Source organism: Globicephala melas, chromosome 2 (assembly GCF_963455315.2).
Source record: "Globicephala melas chromosome 2, mGloMel1.2, whole genome shotgun sequence".
In the NCBI taxonomy this organism is placed as follows: Eukaryota; Metazoa; Chordata; class Mammalia; order Artiodactyla; family Delphinidae; genus Globicephala; species Globicephala melas.
This window is the reverse complement of record NC_083315.2, coordinates 139,745,474-139,766,237: the sequence shown is the minus strand read 5'-3', so window position 1 is coordinate 139,766,237 and position 20,764 is coordinate 139,745,474. Positions and strand designations below refer to the sequence as shown.

Below are 20,764 nucleotides of genomic sequence, written 5' to 3'. Positions count from 1 at the left end.
TGCATCAGTTTTGTTATCTGAAAAAGAAAGATGAGTATGTGACAGAACCTGCTAATTGTCTCCCATTATCTGTTCTCCCTTTCCATACTTATGGAAACCCCACATTTCAGGTGGGGATGTAATGCCTGGAATGAAGATTATATTCTCCAGAGTCTTCTGCAACTGTTTGTGGTTATAAGACTATGTGGGGTTGGGAGTTCCCTGGTAGCCTAGTAGTTAGGATTCTGGTCTTTCACTGCCATGGCCTGGGTTCAATCCCTGGTTGGGGAACTGAGATCCCACAAACCACATGGTATGGCCAAAAAAAAAAAAAAAAGACTATTTTGGGTTAATGAGATGTATGTAGAACCTCCATAAAATGACCGTTGAGTTCCCTGTGCTCCCTCCTGCCATCTGGACTGTGGATGTGATGGCTGGAGCTCTAGCCAACATCTTGGACCAGGAGGATGATGGCCACAACTAGCTTCTAGAGTAGTTGGCTAAAAGGAGCCTGGGACCCTGAGGTTTTGTGGAGAAAGGAGCTATTAAACTACTGCTTAAGCCACTCTTATTTTAGGTTTCTGTTGTAAACAGTGGAACCTAACTGATAACATTGTATAAAGTTTTTAAGATTGTTCAAAACATTACGTGAACTGATATATGTCAAAGCTCTTAGAGCATTATCAGCTTTTAGAGTGAGTGCAAAGTAACATTTATAATGTTATACTATTTCCATGCTTTGGTAAGGTTGTTCCCTCTGTCTAGAGGTTTATTTGGCAAACTTGTATTTGTCCTTAAGCCCCAGATTAATCATTTCCTTCTCTCTGAAACTTTTTCTGATCCCCACCTGGGGAGTTAATCCTTCCTTTGCTTTATACTGGTTCTTAATCTTGTGTATACTTTTATAGCAACTTGATATTTCAGTTTACACATTTGTCTCCCTATTAAACCACTCTTTCTCATTCAAAACAAAACAAACAAAAACAACTGGAATTCTCTCTCAATAAACATAAAAATCTCATGGCTCATGTAGATTCTGATACTGCCCCTAAACCTATTTAATAGGGTTAGATACTGATAGATACTGATAGATACAGCCCCTAAACCTATTTAATATTTTACAATATTAATATGCCAATCCTGCAAACCCCTCCTCACTCCCCACCCCCAGACCCCCGCCAAAAGATCCTGATGCACCACCCTTAGAGGAGACATACCGCTCCTTCCTTCTCCTGGCCGATTCAGTTGATCAGTTAGGATAAATATCTGTTGGACCGGACACTGTAGTAGATGATGCTGGAGAAAGAGATTTGGTCTCTGTCCTCACAGGGGCTGCAATGTGCTAGATGAGATAGAGTCTCTAATAATAATAATACGACGTACAGAGTGCACAAGTAGGAGGAATGGGAATATGATTCATTCTGTTTTCAGGCACAGGTTAAGAATAGATGATGCCTGGACTGTATTTTGAAAGAAAAATAGTTTACCTGATAGACTGGAGAAAGGGGAGAAAAGAGCAACAGAAGATAAAATGGGCAGAAGGAACAACATGTGCACAGACGCAGAGGCATAAAATACGTGGTTAATTTTAGTCACGAGCATCGGACTCAGGTCTTCCTGAGTTTCTCTGCAAACACATTCACAAAACATTTCTTAGGGTGAGTTACCTCCGCAGATGGCTCATCGCATCTCTTACGTCTTGATTTTTCACTGTTTTAATTCTGAGGACTGTGTTTCCCTGAGCCTGTTTCCTAGCGTCAATACCACTGGATAATAAGTGAAGTTGTTAATATTACTCTTCTGGAGAAGTGTTCCTCGGTGCCAGTTCAGGGCCTCGCCGTTGACTCATCCTGCAATTGTGCACATTCAGAAGCTCTTCCTTCTAAAGGCTTACGCTCATCTCTGACATTCAGAACATTTGCAAGATTGCTTTGTAAAAACTTCCTGGTTAGTTTTTAGATTTTCGTTTCTAGTTAACGCCAGGTTTGTTAGTTTTCTACCCTCTGTCTTTAGTCCCTAGCCTAGGGGCAATGCTGCATTCATTTAGCTTCAGTCTTCTTGTTTATTTGTTTTTTGGTTCCAGTAGCCTCCTCATTGATTAAACTAGACTGTATTTATGAAGTGGCTTCTGTTCTGAAAACGGGTGACATCCTCATGGTTGTCTGTAGGAGGCAGTAATGTGATCTCAGTGGTTAAGAGTGTGGACTCGGCTTCCCTGGTGGCGCACTGGTTGGGAGTCCGCCTGCTGATGCAGGGGACGCGGGTTCGTGCCCTGATGCGGGAAGATCCCACATGCCGCGGAGCGGCTGGGCCCGTGAGCCATGGCCGCTGAGCCTGCGCGTCCGGAGCCTGTGCTCCGCAACGGGAGAGGTCACAACAGTGAGAGGCCCGCAAACCATAAAAAAAAAAAAAAAAAAAAAAAAAAAAAAAAAAGGAGGAGTGTGGACTCAGATGTCAGATTGCCTGCGTTTAAGTCCTGGCTATGTTAATTATTGCTTCTGTGGATTTGGGGAGCAACTTACATAACCTCTCTGTGCCTGGGCTTCCTCATCTGAAAAAAATGGAGCAATTAATAGCCTTTACCTTTTGGGTTGTTATAAGAATTAAATGAATTAATATGGGTGAAGCACTTAGCATAGTACTTGGGACAAGAAAAGTCCTCGATAAGTGTTAGCCGTCAACATCATCATCATCGTCATCACTGGAACCGAGTTTGTCAGGTAGCAGAAGTCAGATAAAATGAGGCCCACGACCATTAGTCACTGATCACAAAAATTTGTGCTTGCACAATGTTTTACAGTCTTCGAAGACCTTTCACATTTATTATCCTGCCTGATTCCATCACTCTATTGGCTGGTATAGCCAGTTATGCCATCTTCATTTTATGGATTCATTCAACACTACTTAGAGAGGCCTCTTATGTGCCAGGCACTGTTATGTTCTGAAAATTCAAAGATGGAAACGTATGGTTCCTGCTCTTTGGTTATCAAGAGCTATCTTTGGGAGTGGGTTTTGAGAGGCCATTTTATTTTCTACACTTTGTTTGAGTTTATATGATAAAAGTATATTAATTTTACAGTCAGAAAAGTAAAAGGTGTGGTGCAAGGGAAGAGTCTAATGGTGAGGCAGGGATGCAAATTACTAATTATAATACAGTTGTCATTGTGGAGGTACAGATAAGGATCAGTGGACATACAGGAATTCCAGGGGGAAAGTCAGAGGAAAGTGGCATTTAAGCTGGGACAGGAATGTTGAGAAGTTTGCCAAGTAAATGAAGAGAGGAAGGTATTCAAGCAGAGGAAGCTTGAACGACTATGGTGTATCCTGAGGAAACTACGGACCATTCAGTGTTGCCTGTCATGAAGTGAGGGGCAAATGATGTAAGTTAACGCGGGTTAGGTAAGCAGGAGTCAGATAATGAAGGGATGTACTAGACAGAGGTGTTCAGAATTTGCCCTATAGGTGATGGGAGCCCATAAAGAATTTTATGTTAGGGAGTGACAATGATGAGATTTGTATCATTCTGTTGGCAGTGTAGACAAGGGGAACTGATAATTCTCTAAAAGGCTAAAGTGGTCAAATCAATACCAATATCAGAACTCAAGTCTTTTTGACCCAAGTTTAGCAGATTTTCCATTAAACCATGCTGACCCCGCTATAGAGCAGTGTATACAAGGTCCCACTATTTACTGTATTGATTTGCTAGTGTGAATTTAAATTCTTAACTAAGAGAATGGGAAAAAATTTCGCAAAATCACTGAACAACTTAACCTTGTCTTTCCTCCCTTTGGAAAGACATGCCTATTAGAAGATAACTTTTCTGTTGAATTCCATCTCCTCATTAAAATGGAAGAGAGCTACAATTCATTCATTCTTCAGATATGTACAGAGCACGGATTCCACTGAGCAATTTGTTCTGGTGCCTATATCCTTTATAAATTCATGTAATTTTTTAAGTCTAAATTTAATTTTCATTGATACAGTGTAATCCCATTTCTCCTTTCATAAGATTATATATTAAGTCCAAAGATGTATGGACAGCAGCCTTTAACAGGAGAGCTTGCTTTCTCATTGAGACAATAACTACCCTCAGTGTGTTTAATCCTGTCTTTGCTTCTACACCCCTGTCCCCAATAGAGGGCATCAGTCAGCCTAATGCACAGCAAGCTGGCCAACAGAGAATCTTCCACTTGAGGTGACAATGCTTTTGCTTCTGATGCCCTCTACCCAGGGCTCATGCTGTCTGGCAGAAGAGAGGGGAAATACAATCCTGCACTATTAGCGCCCTTTCTTGGCTTTTCCTACCTAGAGCACTGTCCCATCAATCTGGCAGACCTTAGAATTCCAAGGGTTCTCTGAGCTCCCCAAATCCTCTGAGCGCCCCAAATCCTTGTGGTTAGTATGATCCTACATTATCAGCAGAGATTTAGTCTTATCAGCAGAGATTTAGTCTGAATTCATCCTAGGGATGTTACCATTCTGGCAAAATTCATGTCATTGAGTGTTTCTTTACCATCTGTGTTCTACTTCCTGCTTGCTGGAACAAGAAGTGCTAAACTATTCTCTCTCATCAATGACAACACCCACTTCTGGGGTTAAGTTCAATTTTCAAACTATACCCAGAAACATGGTCTTTTGTTCATGTACTTATTCATTTATCCATTTATTTATAACATTCCGTTTTTGTTTTTTGTTTTTTTTTAAATTTTATTGATTGATTGATTGATTTTTGGCTGTGTTGGGTCTTCATTGCTGCATGCGAGCGGGGGCTACACTTCATTGTGTTGCGCGGGCTTCTTATTGTGGTGGCTTCTCTTGTTGCAGAGTATGGGCTCTAGGTGCCTGGGCTTCAGTAGTTGCAGCATGTGGGCTCAGTAGTTGTGGCTCATGGGCTCTAGAGTGTAGGCTCAGTAGTTGTGGTGCACGGGCTTAGTTGCTCCGTGGCATGTGGGATCTTCCCGGACCAGGGCTCGAACCCGTGTCCCCTGCATTGGCAGGCGGATTCTTAACCACTGCACCACCAGGGAAGTCCCATTTATCCACTTTTTTGAGTGCTTATTCTATTTCAGAGACTGGATTAGTTACTTCAGGCACAGTATTGGACGAAACAGATAGGTCCTTCCATCATGTATCTTCTGATCTAGTGACCCTGATAATTGGGGGGGGGGATATTAAAAGTGAAGAGTGGCTTGTCAACTGAGAATGGGAGGAAATGGAAGTGTCTACAGTTGCCAACATTGTAATTGATGCATCTTAAGTAAGAAGTTTGAACATATTGTAATGGTTGTGTATGAGCATGATTGCTATTTTCAATTTAATTAGAGGGAAGGCAACATGCCGCCTCTTAACATGTTGCAGGAGAGTCCGTGAGAATGGGGCTATTTGTTTAAAAGATAACTGGTTCTTTAAAAAACTAAATATAGAATTACCATGTGATCCACTTTTGGGTATATATTCCAAAAGAATTAAAAGCAGGATTTTGAAGAGATATTTGCACCTCTGTGTTCATTGCAGCATTACACTATTGCCAAGAGGTGGAAGCAGCACAAGTGTCCATGGACAGATGAATGCATAAAGAAAATGTGGTATAAACACACACTGGAATATTATTCAGCCTTAAAAAAGAAGAAAATTCCCATCATATGCTACAACGTGGATGAACTTTGAGGACATTATGTTGAGTGAAATAAGCCAGTCACAAAAGGACAAATACTGTGTGGTTCCTCTTATATGAGGTATCTAAACAGTCAAAAATCATGGAAACAGAAAGTAGAATGGTGGTTGCCAGGAGCTGAGGGCGGGGAGGAATGGGGAGTTGTTTGATGGCTAAAGAGTTTCAGTTTTGCAAGATGAAAAAATTCTAGACATCTATTACTGAACAAAGTGAATACAGTTAACACGATTGAACTATACACTTAAAAATAGAGGGAAAATGTTATATTATGTGGGTTTTTTGCCACAATTAAAATTTTTAAAAAATAATTTTAGGGGACTTCCCTGGCGGTCCAGTGGTTAAGACTCCATGCTTCCACTGCAGGGGGCATGGGTTTGATCCCTGATTGGGGAACTAAGGTCCTGCATGCCTCGGGGCTCGGCAAATAAATAAATAAAGATACTTTAAAAAGTTAACACAGTTATCATGGAAACAACCGTCGGTGTGATAAAATGAGTGGTGAGAGGGCTTCCCTCGTGGCGCAGTGGTTGAGAGTCCGCCTGCTGATGCAGGGGATGCGGGTTCGTGCCCCGGTCCGGGAGGATCCCACATGCCGCGGAGCGACTGGGCCCGTGAACCATGGCCGCTGAGCCTGCGTGTCCGGAGCCTGTGCTCCGCAACGGGAGAGGCCACAACAGTGAGAGGCCCGCGTACCGCAAAAAAAAAAAAAAAAAAAGAGTGGTGAGTAGGTTTCAATTAGAAGGCTGGAGTTGTAGACCTAGCACTGCCAATTCCTAGCTGTTTGACTGTGAGCTTGGAATTGCATTTAACCTCTAAGTCTCAGTGTCTAAGTGTCTAAGTCTCCTGGTAAAATGGAGATCATGTCACTACTTCAAAGAGTTTTTCAGGGTTAAATGAGATGATGTGTGTGCAAGTTGGCAGACCCTAAAGCACTGTTTTATGGTGATGATGTGGATTTCTCTATTATCCGGCTTCCCCACTCTTGCATCTGGCCATACCAGGCAGGGTGGCATGTTGAAGCACCATGAGAGATGTTGAGCTTCTGTCTCCCATTTGTCCTGCTATTTTCTCCACCTCCAGATTACAGATTTTATAAGTGGAATGCCTAACCTGGTTGCTGATCCTCTTACCAGCAACTGTTCTTACCAACTTCTCTCCAGGCAAGTTCTGCTTGCCTCTCTTTTCTTATTTTAGTTAACGCAATCATAGAATTGGAGAAATTAAATACAAACACGTGAGAAAATTGAATTGCAATGCAAGATAGTGGGATCACTCCTGACTAGGACTCTTAGAGTAGCTAGGACCCCTTCCTTCTTCTTTGAAGGAAGGAAAAGTCTTGAATAAACAAAATAAGGGAATGGAAGGAAGGGTTAGCATTTCTGGCAGGAGGGAACCTCATGAGCAAAGTTTGGAGATAAAAATAGATGACGAAAGCTTAGGGGACAAAGAGGACACAGGCCTGCTTGAAATGATGAGCCTGAAAGTTGAGAAGAGGATACAGATATTGGGGGAACTTCAGTAGTGGCTGAGGATACTGGATTTTGTGCAGTGAGGAGTTTAGTCATTTCAGTTTGACAGTGGAAGAATGATCTGTCCAGTGTGGATTTTAGGCTAAAATAATTCTTGGGCCTAATGCAATAGCAATCAAATCTCAGTGAATTATAATACTTAGGAGAGCTCTACAACATGATACCAAAATTCAACTACACGAGTCATCAGGTGAGAATAAGGAAGAAAAAGACTTAAAAGTGTAATGAAGAAGGACTTGTTGTAACAATAAATGATGGTGGGAAAAGTGATTATTTATAAAAAATCAACTTAGGTTCTCATTTTACACCATATACCAAAATTAATTCAAGCTCAATTGAACGGTATAGTGTAAGAGAAAAATTAAAAAAAATTAGAAGATAATGTAGATAAATGTCCACATTCTGGATGAGGAAGGATTTTTTTGGACATCAGAATCTCCTATATACTGCTGGTGAGATTGTAAATTTGTACAAACATTTAGGAAAGCAATATGCCCCTATCTTGTGAAGTTGAAGAGCTCATACCCTATGACCTGATGCCACTACACACACTGGAGAAACTACAGTACACAAGGAGATGTTCACAGCACCACTGTTCAAGATAGTAAAATGCTGGAAACAACCCAAACATCACAAAATAAGAGGATGAATAAACTGCAGAACATTTGTAAGTAGAATGCTATATAGCAGGGAAAGTGAATGATCCAGAGTACCTCTATCAACATGGTTAAGTTAAAAACACATCATATTGAGTGAATAATTATGTTACAGAAGATAATGTACAGTATAACACCAATTGTATGCAATCATAAAATATGAAAAAAGTACTACATACTGTTTAGGAAAATGTACTTATTTAGTAAAAGTATGACATCATGGGAAGAATAAGCTCCAGATTCAGGGTCATGGTAACCTCTGAGATAGAAGGGATGTGACGGGGGACTGTTACATAGGAGACTTCCGCCACGTTGGTATTTATTTCTAGAGTCGTGTGGTTATACTATTGTTATATTACTCATTATGGCTCTTTGTAAGTTTAAAATGTTTTTTTAAATAAGATTTAGGAGATGCATATTCCTTATACAAATTGAAACACTATCTCAGTAATAGTTTAATCTTTACTACCTACCTCTGACTCATGCCCCAAAATATTCACTGTTAACAGTTCCAAGTATATTCTTCCAGTCTTTTTCTAGATATTTACCTTTTCTAGATATCTATATATCTAACTATACATCAGGTTTCTCCTAATATAGAGTACTACTTAACCTAAAATTTTGTAATTCTTGCTTTTTTCACTTAATGTCATAGATACCTTTCCATATGAGTACATATACATCTCCTGTATTTTTAATGGCTACATAATGTTCCATAGTATGAATGTACCATAATTTATTTTACTATCCCTCAACTGATACATATTTAAGTTGTTTATATTTTTTGTTATTAAAATTCTTCAGTGAATATCCCTGGTAAACCTTAGGAGTATTTTTGTTTGAAATATTTCCAGGGGGAGGAATTTTTAAGGCAAAGACTTTCTAAGAATTTATGCTTAGCAATGAAAGAAATCCCAAAGGAAATCTGGTATACTCCTGTATGTAAAAATCAATGTGTAGAAAGCTCATGTAAGTAAATCACAAAAGCATTAAAACTGTAATAGAAAAATAAGCTATGAACGCTAATGGACAATTTGCAGGAAAAGAAATATAAATGACTACTAAATACGTGGAAAACATTTTAACTATTTTAGCTCTGTAACTAAAGAGATGAAAGTGATGATTAGTTTCAAATTTGGGGCCTATCAACTTAGACAAGATGAGAAAGGGAGTGATAGTGTTGGCAATGTGGCGGAACTTAATCAAGGACTTAAGGAATATTCTTATCCCTAGACCATTACTTCCACTAGTATAAATTTAATTTGAGGAAAAAAATCAAAGATGTCATAAGTAGACAATCATTGCATGTGTTCTGGGGCAATGGCTCCTTTTCTTCTTTTTCTTTCCCAGCACACATTGAAACAGCAGAGAGCCCCAGTCACTCATTTTGTGCAACACGCCTCTGATGTCCTGACCATAGTTGATTGGACCAGACATGGGTACCTGACCTAGGCTGGACCAAAGCCCCCTATCCAGGGATTCTAGCCTAACTTCTGCATGCTCTCTTAAAAGGAGCCAATGAAAATGTGAGAGCTTGATCTGCCGTTCTGTCCTCAGAGAAAACCCCTCTTTAATGAGAGAAAAAAATAGAGTACAATCACAGCAAGGGACAGAGACAAAAAAAGACCTCAGGGCTTTCCTGTCCTGCTGCTAGTCCCTGCTTGCTGATGCTGTGTGTCCCTGCCCAGAATTCTAACAATTCCTCCCCTTCGCTTACACCAGCTAAGTCCCTGGTAAGGCTCCTGTTGCTCTGACTCAAGAGAAAGACCCCTAGATTCTGCCCTATCCCTCAATATCCCAGCACACAGAGAGTGAAGGGTAATGAGTATCCTAATTCTTAAATCTGAAGGTGGCCTAGGGAAGATGTGAATGAATGGAAGGAAGAATTCAACCCCGGTTGAGCACTTATTAATAAAATGAAAATAATCTATGTGACTCACTTGGATAGTTCCTGGCCTAAAGTAAAGAATAAACAAATGAACAAATAAGATGTCAAGCCAGGAGGGAATGAGAGCTCTGAGTGTCACAAGGTTCAGCTTATATATCATGCCCTCTTTTTCCTTTAAATCTTTTTTTTCCATTTCCCCCTCCTGGTCACAAGGTATTACACTGGGCTCTGGGCTCCCATAATAATTAGCTCTTGATCATAACATCTTGTAATACACTGGAGTGATAGTACTTATTATGTCTTATTCATATTTGAATTTTCCCAGAGCACAGAGTAGTTACTTAAATGTTTGGAATGAATGCATGAGGGAATGATTAAGTGAAATAATGAAAATTTGGTGAGGAAAGTTCTCTGATATTAAGTGTTTGAAAGGCTTATTGAAATGTACTCACCATGATGATCATGATGATTTGTCTTGAAGCTGAGCACTTGCTCCCATTTGCCTTTGAAGCCAGTGACTTTTAGTTAATTATAACTTTTTTCCTCTAAAGGTCAAGAGAGCTGGAATTTTATACTTTGAATGAGTCTCTTCCAACGCTTGTTCTTCAAAAATACTTTTTCATAAATAGTTTGTTCCAGTTGCCAACTGGTTTGTTAACCGGGTCACTAACCATCCAAATCTGAGAAGTTTGTTTTGTTTTGGTTTGGTTTTTTTGGCCGCACCGCATGGCACGCAGGATCCTAGTTCCCCAACCAGGGATCAAACCTGCGCTCCCTGCAGTGGAAGTGCAGAGTCTTAACCACTGAATCTCCAGGGAAGTCCCAAGAATATAAGCTTTATTGACTTTGAAACCCACCAGACAGAACATTTTCAAATACTACAGGTGACTGCTGCCATTATCCCTGTTTCAAAGCTCTTTAAGACTAAGTTTTCCAAAACAAATCTCTTCAACAACAAGAAGGTTGATTTGGATCCACACTGCAACCTAACTCCACCAGCAAAGTGTGCTTCTCACCAAAGACATAATGGGGTTTCTTTGTTATTTTGGAAAAAGGCTTAAATATCAAGGGAAATGAGCTAGAAAGGTTTCATGCTTTCTACATATTCTACACAGCACTATATACAAACCAGATTGTATAGACCATTTCCCAGGGGGGGACAGGCAGTAAAACAGTTTTGAATTTCAGTGCCTGTCTTCTAGTCTTAACTCCTGCCCAAATTCTGCCACTTACTAGCTGTATGACCTTTGAAAAGAAAATAAGCTTTCTGTATCTTAGTTTCTGCACCTGTAAAATGGGATAAAATTACTTACATTAACAGGTTATTTTAAGAATTAAGAGAACACATGTAAAATGTCTGCCATTGTTCCTGGCTTATAGAGTGGGAGTTCACGTTGATGATGATGGAAGCCTTGGCCCATCGTTTATGCTTTTTTTTTCTTCTTTATGACATTGTATAAGACATTTAAATTCTGTATCTTATTAGTCTTTCCTTCTGTAAGATGGAGAAAAGAGTAGCCTCATATTCAATTACTTGGCCATATCATTAGCAAACAAGGATTTAAAAATAGAGGTAACTTGGTACAGTGTGAAGAGGACTGTCCCTTGGAAGAACAAATTGTGGTTCTACTAGTTACTAGCTGTGTGGCACTGGAAAACTTCCCTGATACTCACTTTTCTTTATAAATAAGAAAATAAATAAAATGGAAATAATATGTATCTACAGAATTAAGGTTCAAATTAAGTATTGCATAGGAAAGTGAGCTAAATTGCTGTGCCCATGTTTGCAGTTATTATTACCAGCACCATACGAGATTGGATATATTGTCCTTATTGGGTTTTTTTTGTTGTTGTTGTTGCTTGCTTGCTTGTTTTAATAACAGTGTATTCAAATTTAAGTTCTCACCCTCTTTTGGTTGTCTTGCCCCTTGAGAACATTTTAGCAGTGATTTACCTTATGTTCATAGGTTTTACCCAATTTTATTGATATGTTAAAAGCAATGTTTGCTCTTTATGATAGATAGATAAGAACCTTAGATGCAATATTCAGTCATAGGCTGCACTTTCTAAAATATGGCCTTGGTGTTTTAAGTGACACAGTAAAAATGACCTAGTGAAAAGCTGCAGTTTGCTAAGAATAAAGCTTATTTTCATGTTTGGTAAGTCACTTCAACATCTCTCCTCATGTAAGTGTATTCTAGGGGAACTTAACTCTGTAGGTGCAATTCTTAAGAATATCTGCCTTGAGTCTTAAAATAAAACCCAACAAATAAATTCGCCTTGATAAATTACATTAGGAAAGAATTTCTAGCAGGATCGCTTTAAATGGTTTTCTTTCATGCTTAGGATTAGATTTCACCTAAAGATTTCATTTAGTTCAACCAGTAGAAAACCCCAGATTCAGGGCCTAAGAGTAAACTGAGGTTTGGAGAGGTTTAGTGACTTGGCCATGCCTTATTAGTCAGGATATTTTTTGGTGTAGGTTATAGACATTCGACTCCAAAGTGGCTTAAACAAAAAACGGAATTCACTGGGTCACACAACAGAAACTAGCTTCCAACATAGCTGAATCCAGCAGCTCCAATCATGTTCTTAAAACTCAGCATTTGCCAACGTTTTTCCCAGAGTATTGGCTTCCTCCAGGATGGAGGAGAGGGAGGGAGATGATCATAAGTAGCTCCAGCTTACATCATTTCTATGGTTTATTATCCAAAAGGAAGAGAGGCATCTCTCTCCCAGCTTTCACAGAGCAAATTTTGTGGAAGATCCAAGCGATCCCCTTGGATCCAAGAGAGATAACCCATCACTCTTGGTTAACAGTCCCACCAGGATCACATGAAGTGAGGAGTGTGGTCCTCAAAGGGAAAGTGGGGATGCGTGGGAAGCAGATATCCACCACACCAAGGCTAGGGCATTATTAAGGTGGGGCTAGGACTCAGTCCTAGTGCCGTTCTGAAGGTTGCAGTGAGAAAGAGAAATAGGTAAGCTTAGAGCAAAATAGTTTAAGCCTCTCTTAAAGGTGTATAAATTAGAAATGAATATAAAGCTTTGAAGTGATGTTAAGTCAAATGACCATTTTTTTTCTTTTACTTTCAAAAGTATATGGATATTGTAAAATGCAAATCCCCGTTATTGCTAATGAACGCTCCTACACGCACTTGATCATTTAGTGTGGAAGTGGATTGAAAGGCATGCCTCTCATTTCCTTGCTCCTTGTTTTCTTCCTGTCACAGAGGGGTATTCCGGAATATAATTTTGAGGGGAAAAAAAAAGACAAAACTTAAAGAAAAATTTCTAAGTGGATAAAAAGTATTAAAATGTGAAGAAAGTAGATGATTATGGTAATAACTAGTATTTACTTAGCAGTTAACATGTGCCAGGCACTATAGTAAGTGCATAACCTCATTTAAATCTGATGACCATCCTATGAGTTAGGAAGTGTTATTCTGCTCATTTAGAGGCCAGGAATCCCAGGCTGTGAGGAGTGAAAAATTTGCCCCAGCTCCTGGCTCTCAGAGCTGGGATTCCACCTTGGGTATATCTAATTCTAGAGTCTGTGTTCTCATCATTATGCTTATAATTAGTTATAACTTTAATTCATTTAATTGTATAAGTTGACTATTTTACCAGGAAAATTATTGCTTGTGGTGCATTATTTTGTGTTTTATCCTATGTGAAATAAAGTGCACTCGAAGCTGGCTTTCTCCTCCCCCCCCCCTTTTTTTTTGGTCCATTTTCCTTCCCCATCAGTGACATGGGGTCCCTGTTCCTGCCTTGATCCACTAGTGACCGAGGATCTCTCACTGCTAGGAATGGAACTGGAGCTCCTAAACATTTTAAATCTCAAGCTATAATTATACACATTAATCACATGGAAAGCCATGCATGACCTATGACTTTTGAGGCACATCTGAAAATGCAACTGTACTCTTTAAATTGCGACCCAAGAAAATGTCACTGCTGAGGGTGTTACCTGTGTAGATAAATGTGGCTCGAATAAATATAACACCAAAGTCCCTTGTCTACACTAGCTGTGTATGTAATCTTTCATTGCTTTTCCTAAGAGAGCAGCTCTTGTCTCAGGCTTTTTCATTATTCTTCCCTCTCAGCTCACAACCAGTTTAATGTACCCTCCACTCGCACTCACAAATTGGGCTAGTCTACCTCTGATGATGTCGTCTTATCAGCATAGGTCTTTTCCTCCTATACTGGTTGATAATTGTTTTGATGATACTGCTGCTTATTATCTTATCCCTTCTTTAGTTCACCAGTCAGCTACCATTTAATAGTCTACTATGTCTTCCAGTCTCATCACATGGCCAGTCTGCCAGTAGGTTCATGATAAGCTCAGCCTTGATGTCTGGGAAGTGAATGCTTTCATCTGATAGCAATGGACAGTGTTTTGTCACTTGATAATGGCTTCCCAGATGGCTATAATGTATTTCTTTTTGTATTATCTGGAGTAGCAGTCTGCAAACTTTTTTGATCATTCATTCCGATCAGTGTATTTTTGGGGAGCAATTCTTAACCAAACATATGTATATTTATTTGTAAAGTATATATCATCATTAGCTTATAACTCAATTATAATATATGCTCAGGATGAAGTTCACTGTTTTTTTGTTTGTTTGTTTTGCGGTACGCGGGCCTCTCACTGTTGTGGCCTCTCCCGTTGCGGAGCACAGGCTCCGGACGCGCAGGCTCAGCGGCCACGGCTCACGGGCCTAGCCGCTCCGCGGCATGTGGGATCTTCCCATACCGGGGCACGAACCCGTGTCCCCTGCATCGGCAGGCGGACTCTCAACCACTGCGCCACCAGGGAAGCCCTGAAGTTCATTGTTAATAACAGTGGATATAAATCCACATTCAAATAATCTTGATGAATTTGATATTTTTTAAGCCAAAATTTGATTGGATTTATTGGATCGTTAATTTTGAAATGTGCTGTCAAAAAACCTGATACTGGGAGAAGTGTCAATTCCACCATTTGCTTATTTTCCTGTGGTTTCTTTGCAAAGGACTCTGGTAAACTAACTTGCCCATTTTCTATGGGTTAGTTTAATTAAACCTAGATAATCAGTAAGTCCTCTTTAACCTAGCAAACCACAATAAGTCATTACATGTTGACAAGGACTGACTGGGTGGGACCACCACTGCCAACCCCTGGAAATGGGTAACTCCCACTTTTCCTTGAGGACATCTCCTACGATGTTATGGGCCAAGAGACCATTCCATGGGCTGGGTCCCTCATTATGTATATAAAATATTATATAAAATATTTTTCTTTTTCGATTAGAACTAAGCATAAATAGATGTCCTCATATTTTCTTCTCCTGCATCCCAAACGGACTGACTTGCATTCTTCCTGGAATATACATACCCCTGGGATGCATTGCATGGACCTCCTTTAGAAACTGTTGGTCCAAGGAAAAATCTCTCACATAGGCAAGGATGTTTCCATTTAAAAAGACCTACTCATTTCAGTTACTCAGCCATTTTACAGAAAGTGAAAGAGTTTTGAAATGAATCATCTTTACAGATTCATAATTTGCAAGCAAAATCCCCACTCTACAAAATGTGAAATGTTCTAAGCAACAGCTGTGAGCATTTCAAACGTGCACTACTCTTGGACAATTCAATTGTTGCCAAGGGAAATTGAGTTGGCTTTAAAATCTTCCTTGGTTTGAATTCTGCATTTACCCTTAATCAGAAATTGAGCAAACAAGTTCTGCATGGCTGGGGCACTGAACTCTTCACGAAGACTGGTATGGGAAACTGAGATGTGGAAATGTAAGTTTCTTGAAGGTGGGAAGGAGACTGGTATTCTAGCCAGTTTTGTAAGGCCTAGGGGAGGTGAACTTTTCAGAGCAAACACAGACACTATCTATACAGTGACCAATCACCTGGAGTCAGTAGAGGAAGCCTGCTTCCATATAAGAGCACCATCTTTTCCTGTTTCCCATTTCAGTTCAAAACAGGAATTAAAAAAAATTTTAATGGCACAAAAAAAGACCCATTCAAGACCCATTTCTGGGGATGTGCATAGAAGTTTGCAACACTTGAGTGCTAAATAACACAAACAAGAGAAATAACAATGCATATTTTTGTTATTGTCAGTTGTATATATGTTACAGTTTTATTTATATATAGTTCTATTTCCTAACTGTATAGAAAACATGATATAATGCGAAGGGGAAAAACTACAGAACGGAATACACAATTTTAAAGAAAAAAAATACTGGACAGAAGTACACCAAAATGCTAACAGTGGTTATCTCTGGGTTGAAGGATTATAAACGTTATTTTTTGTACTAAGCATTAAGAATTTCTTTCTTCCTTCCTTTCTTTTTTTTAAACCCTCTCAAAAGACATACGTAGAATCCACTCAAATAGAGCAAGAGTCCAAGAATATTCTCTGGAAATGCACCACTTGGCCTAGGACTCACTAAGGATGCAAACATATCTCTAAATATTTTATCACTTGTTCTAGCTAGAGTTAAGTGAAGCCTTCTCCATAAACTGTTTCGGATCCAACTTGCCAGTGAAGAGCTCCCAAGCTCCCGCAGTTTGAAGCTGGGTTTCCCTGCGCTCTGTACAGCGGGTGGGCCCAAGAGATTATCTCAATAAATGATCACAGAGCGTGGAGACCGCGTTCCCACCTGCACAAGTTACACTGAACTGGCCCCAACCAGGCTTGCAGGAGCTCCAGGGAGCTGATATTCAAAACAGAGGTTTAGGGAAAAGGAGACTAGGCGAGAGAGAATTCGAAGCGATACCCAACCCTTGGCCGGGCCCCAGGGGTTCAGATTTCCGTGCCAGGCCTCCCACAAGGTGGAGCGGAGAGCGACTGCTGGGGGCTTTACAGCCCCGGGCTGCGAGGGGCCCATCTACAAAGGCAGCGGCGCACAGGCTGCCTTTCTTTCTTTCTATGCGGCGCTGGTTCCCGTCCGAATGGGATTCCTCGAGTCCAGAAGGGCTAGCCTCGCCGCTGAAAGGGGCGGAATCAAGGGCCAGGGACGCCCCCACCCTTAGCCGACCCTTGCCCTTGGAATCCTCAGGTTGCAGACGACCGCCGCCCAGAGGATCCGCACAGCGCGGAAACCCATCGCACTGATGTCACGCGCACCCCTCCGGGTTTAAGGAGCTCGGCTCAGGCCTGGCGGCGGCAGCGTATCCCCGCTTCAGCCTACCCCACCGCCTGGCGGAAGCGGCGGCAGCGCGGCCGGAGATCGCGGTTGCATCCGGGTCCCTCTCGCCTCAGCCCAATCCTCGGCCTCCTCTCTTCCCACCCTCCTGTTTCTCCGCCCCCCCGCCGCCAATCCCCGATCGGGTCTCAGCCCAACATGCTGACAAGGGAGTGAAGGCGGACGCCGGCCAATGAAGCCTCGCTTCCCGTTTGAAGCCTCCAGTGAGTGGGCGCTGGAGGCGGGCGCTGCTGGCCAGAAGGTTCGGTTGCGAGTGTGCCATGGACTCAGCTGCCCGGTGATATTGACAATAGGAGAGAGAAAGGGGCATTGACGGGGACTCACCGCGGGCACTGAACGGCGGCTCTGGCAGCGGCGGCTCCAGCCCCAGCGGCTCCTTCTTCTCCTTCCTTCTCCTCCTGCTGCCTCTGCGGATCCAGTCTTCCTCCCTCCCTTCCCCCCTCCCCTCGTCGTCGCTGCAGCCGCCGGGTCCGGGGCAACGAGCAGAGGCGCCGCCCGCCGGGAATGTGAGCGAGGAGCCACCGGCGGAGCCGCAGCGGGGTCGGTGCCGATTTGATGGGACGGGCCCGCGGGGGAGGATCGTGAGGCCGCCGCCGCCGCCGCCGGAGCGCTGAGGTTCAGGTCCGGCCGTGAGGCCTAGAGGCGCCGCTGCCGCGGAACCGGAGGGACGCCGCGCCGGACAGCCGTCGCCCCGGGCTCCCTGCCGCTGTCCGGACCTCCCCCCGCACGCCCCGGTCCCGCCACCCGCCCCCGCTGCGGCCCTCTCTCCCGTCTCCCGCCCCTCCGAAACCACAGATCATCTTCGGATTCTTCTCCAGAAGCTTCAAGGTAACTTCGTCCCTCCAGCACCGCGGCTCGTCTGCTTCCTTTCCTCCTTTCCTGCCTTCTACCCGACCTCCTGGGGAACCTGCGGGGCACCGACCTGGGGAAGGCCTGGCCTGGGCCGGCGAGGGGTGCGATGGGGTGAGGTGCGGGAGAGGGAGCGCCGGTCCCACTTGTCTGATTTATCTGCAAATGCTTCTGATGATGCCTTTCATTCACTCTGCCCTCCACCCCCCTTTTTCTCCACCTTCCGGCATTGGAGGCGTATTCTTGTCCCCCTTTATCCACTGACGGGGGCGGGGGGGAGGAAAGGGGGATTGGTGTAGTGAGAAGGATTCTGTAGCAGCTTATCTTCTCCAGGGCTTGGGGTGGCACGGGGTGGGGTGGGGTGGGTGGGAGCAAACGGAGTATGTGAGCATCCCTACAGACCAACCTTTTCTCTGTCTTTCTCCTCCACCCCAGTACCCGCTTTGGGTTATCCTGTGCCTTGGAAATGCCCCGTGCCCAATGCTTAGAGGATGATAAAGCTTCGGGCGTCCTAGCCCACGGCGAAACCTGTTTCCCCGGGCTTTGTACGGACCCGCTGCTACTGCACGTTCAATTCTGCAGCGCTTTAGGGTTGAGATCCTTGACGTTTATCCTGGACCGCGGGCAAATGATTAAAACAGAATTTGTTTTTGCTACCAGTAAATCATCTTTAGAGATGGGAGATAAAGAATAAAGGAGAGACAAAAAGAGTGGAGGAGGAACAGGATTTATGGAAATCTTGTGTTGTGAGGGTTAAATGTAGTCTAAATAATTCACATACCAGATTGGAAAAGCAGCCCCTAAATTTACAACATACAAATGTGATGTGGAGCTTCTTGCAGATGCAGTTATTATAAATTTTTAAGTCATCTTACTTCTTCTATAATCATTCATGGTTTGCAATTCCTTTTTATCTGTCACATTTTATTTAAGGCTAAATTAGATTGTTAAAAACTTTTTTAAAAAAGAGTACCAAACAGGACTTCAAAATTCCAAACCTCAACATCATATGGTTTTGTTTGTTTTTTGTTTATGTTTTTATTATTTTTACTTTGTCAGAATCCAGCTAATCCAGGTAACTTTTTATTCTCACACGTTCAGGAAAAAACTCCTTAACTCTTTTAGAGGTTAAAAAACACTTATGTTATGTATTGGAATGACAGGTGAGTAATTGCATTTCAGCATTTCCCCCATGTGCGTTATTTCTATTCAAGTCTGCCATTAATCTTCCATGGAGCATGGAGCCTCAGTGCCATAGAAATGATGGCATCTGTTTAAATTGGTGAATGAAACTGAGCTTAATCCTTGTTACTTTTAGGAAATAGCCTTCATTTTAATGATTTGAGAATGTTAAAAAAAATCCCAAATAACTGTTCAGTTCCATTAGTTTGATAGAATGAAAATTAATATTTGATGATGAACTTCAAGGGAACTCAACTTGGTTGTCTAAGTAGGCTGTGAATTTGTTTTTATTTCAACTTTGGTGTACCATTTCATCATAGTTTTGTTTATTAAGCTTTAGTAACTTCAGATGGCTTCATTCAAAAAGAAGACTTCTTTGAAATGATTTTAATTATGCCTTTTATGTGTTCTGTTTAAAGTAACCTAGCTTGTCCTCCTTTGTGGTGTGGTGTAGTTTATCATAGCTAACACAGCACATTGCATTAAAAGTCATGTCTTGGTAGTTGAGAAATTGTAAATTTCACCTGGCTGTGATACAGTGGTGTAGATTCTTGAAGTACCATAAGAGTTTCAACTCTAGAGCCCATTCATAATATTAACTATCTTGGGAAAATGTTTGGATGGAAATTTTGTAGCTATAGAATAGTTCCTCAGTTACTTCTGGATCTCAAGATGAGAAGAGCTGTGCAGTTATAAAATGAGTACATGTTCAAGTATAAATGAACATCTTTTTGTTTGTTTGTTTGTTTGTTTTGCGGTACGCGGGCCTCTCACTGTTGTGGCCTCTCCCGTTGCGGAGCACAGGCTCCGGACGCGCAGGCTCAGCAGCCATGGCTCACAGGCCTAGCTGCTCCATGGCATGTGGGATCTTCCCAGACCGGGGCACGAACCCGTGTCCCCTGCATCGGCAAGTGGACTCTCAACCACTGCGCCACCAGGGAAGCCCTAAATGAACATCTTTAATGCATATTGTAGTGGGAGTAGCACAATGCATTAGCATTACAGTATTGCTTATATAGTACTTATATTCTGTTTTCCACCAAGTTTTTCTGTTTTCCCATTGAACATGTGACTGCTCTTAATTGATTTTATTTGCTTTCTTTTAAACATACTCCCATTTTCAAAAACAGTGTATGGGAATTTTAGAATTTGAGTAACTCACTTGTATGCTTCTACCTCGGGAATGTGTTGATGATACTTCTTTCTTTTCAGTAGGGATATGTCCTCAGCACCAACTACTCCTCCATCAGTGGATAAAGTAGACGGATTTTCTCGGAAGTCCGTCAGAAAAGCCAGACAGAAGAGGTCGCAAAGTTCCTCACAGTTTAGGTCTCAAGGCAAGCCTATTGAGTTAACACCTCTGCCGCTGCTAAAAGGTAAGGCTCATGACCAGGTGATGGATTCCTTTTCAATTGATCTTTTTGTATCTGTATATAATTTTCGTTTTTGTAGAGTTCCATATTTGTTAAAATTCCGTGTTGCAGATTGAAGAGATGGGAGGTTTCTGACATGTTGAAGTTATTGGTGTGTGATACACCCACTCCCCCTTTTAAAGGGTTCAATTTAATATAAATAGCCATGGACAAATGAAAATAAACTTATTATCAGAGAATCTCTCACATTGATAAGTAGAAAAACTGAATGCCACAGAAACTAATGAGGTCTGGGTCTGTGTTTTTCTTATTGTCTTCTGTTGACATTTAGATGTATACATCGTATGCAGTGACAACTACAAATTGTACAGATTTAATCACAGGAGGTAGACCTAGTAGAGGAGATGGTGCCATTAACTTACATATAGA

At 41.8% G+C, this 20,764-nt stretch overlaps 1 protein-coding gene across 3 annotated transcripts in view; it reads left to right on the top strand.

Annotated features, from left to right (window-relative positions):
• Positions 1 to 20,764, top strand: part of PPP2R5E (protein phosphatase 2 regulatory subunit B'epsilon) — a 199,535-nt gene that overhangs the window by 32,580 nt on the left and 146,191 nt on the right. Inside the window, exons 1-2 of one of the 3 annotated variants that reach the window (XM_030855176.3) lie at positions 17,144 to 17,759; positions 20,178 to 20,338. In XM_030855176.3, the coding sequence (XP_030711036.1) occupies positions 20,182 to 20,338 (157 nt within the window). In that variant the 5' untranslated portion in view covers positions 17,144 to 17,759; positions 20,178 to 20,181. Of the gene's footprint in view, positions 1 to 17,143; positions 17,760 to 20,174; positions 20,339 to 20,764 lie in introns of those variants that run through there. The other 2 variants (XM_030855175.3, XM_060294884.1) reach the window with 2 other exon arrangements.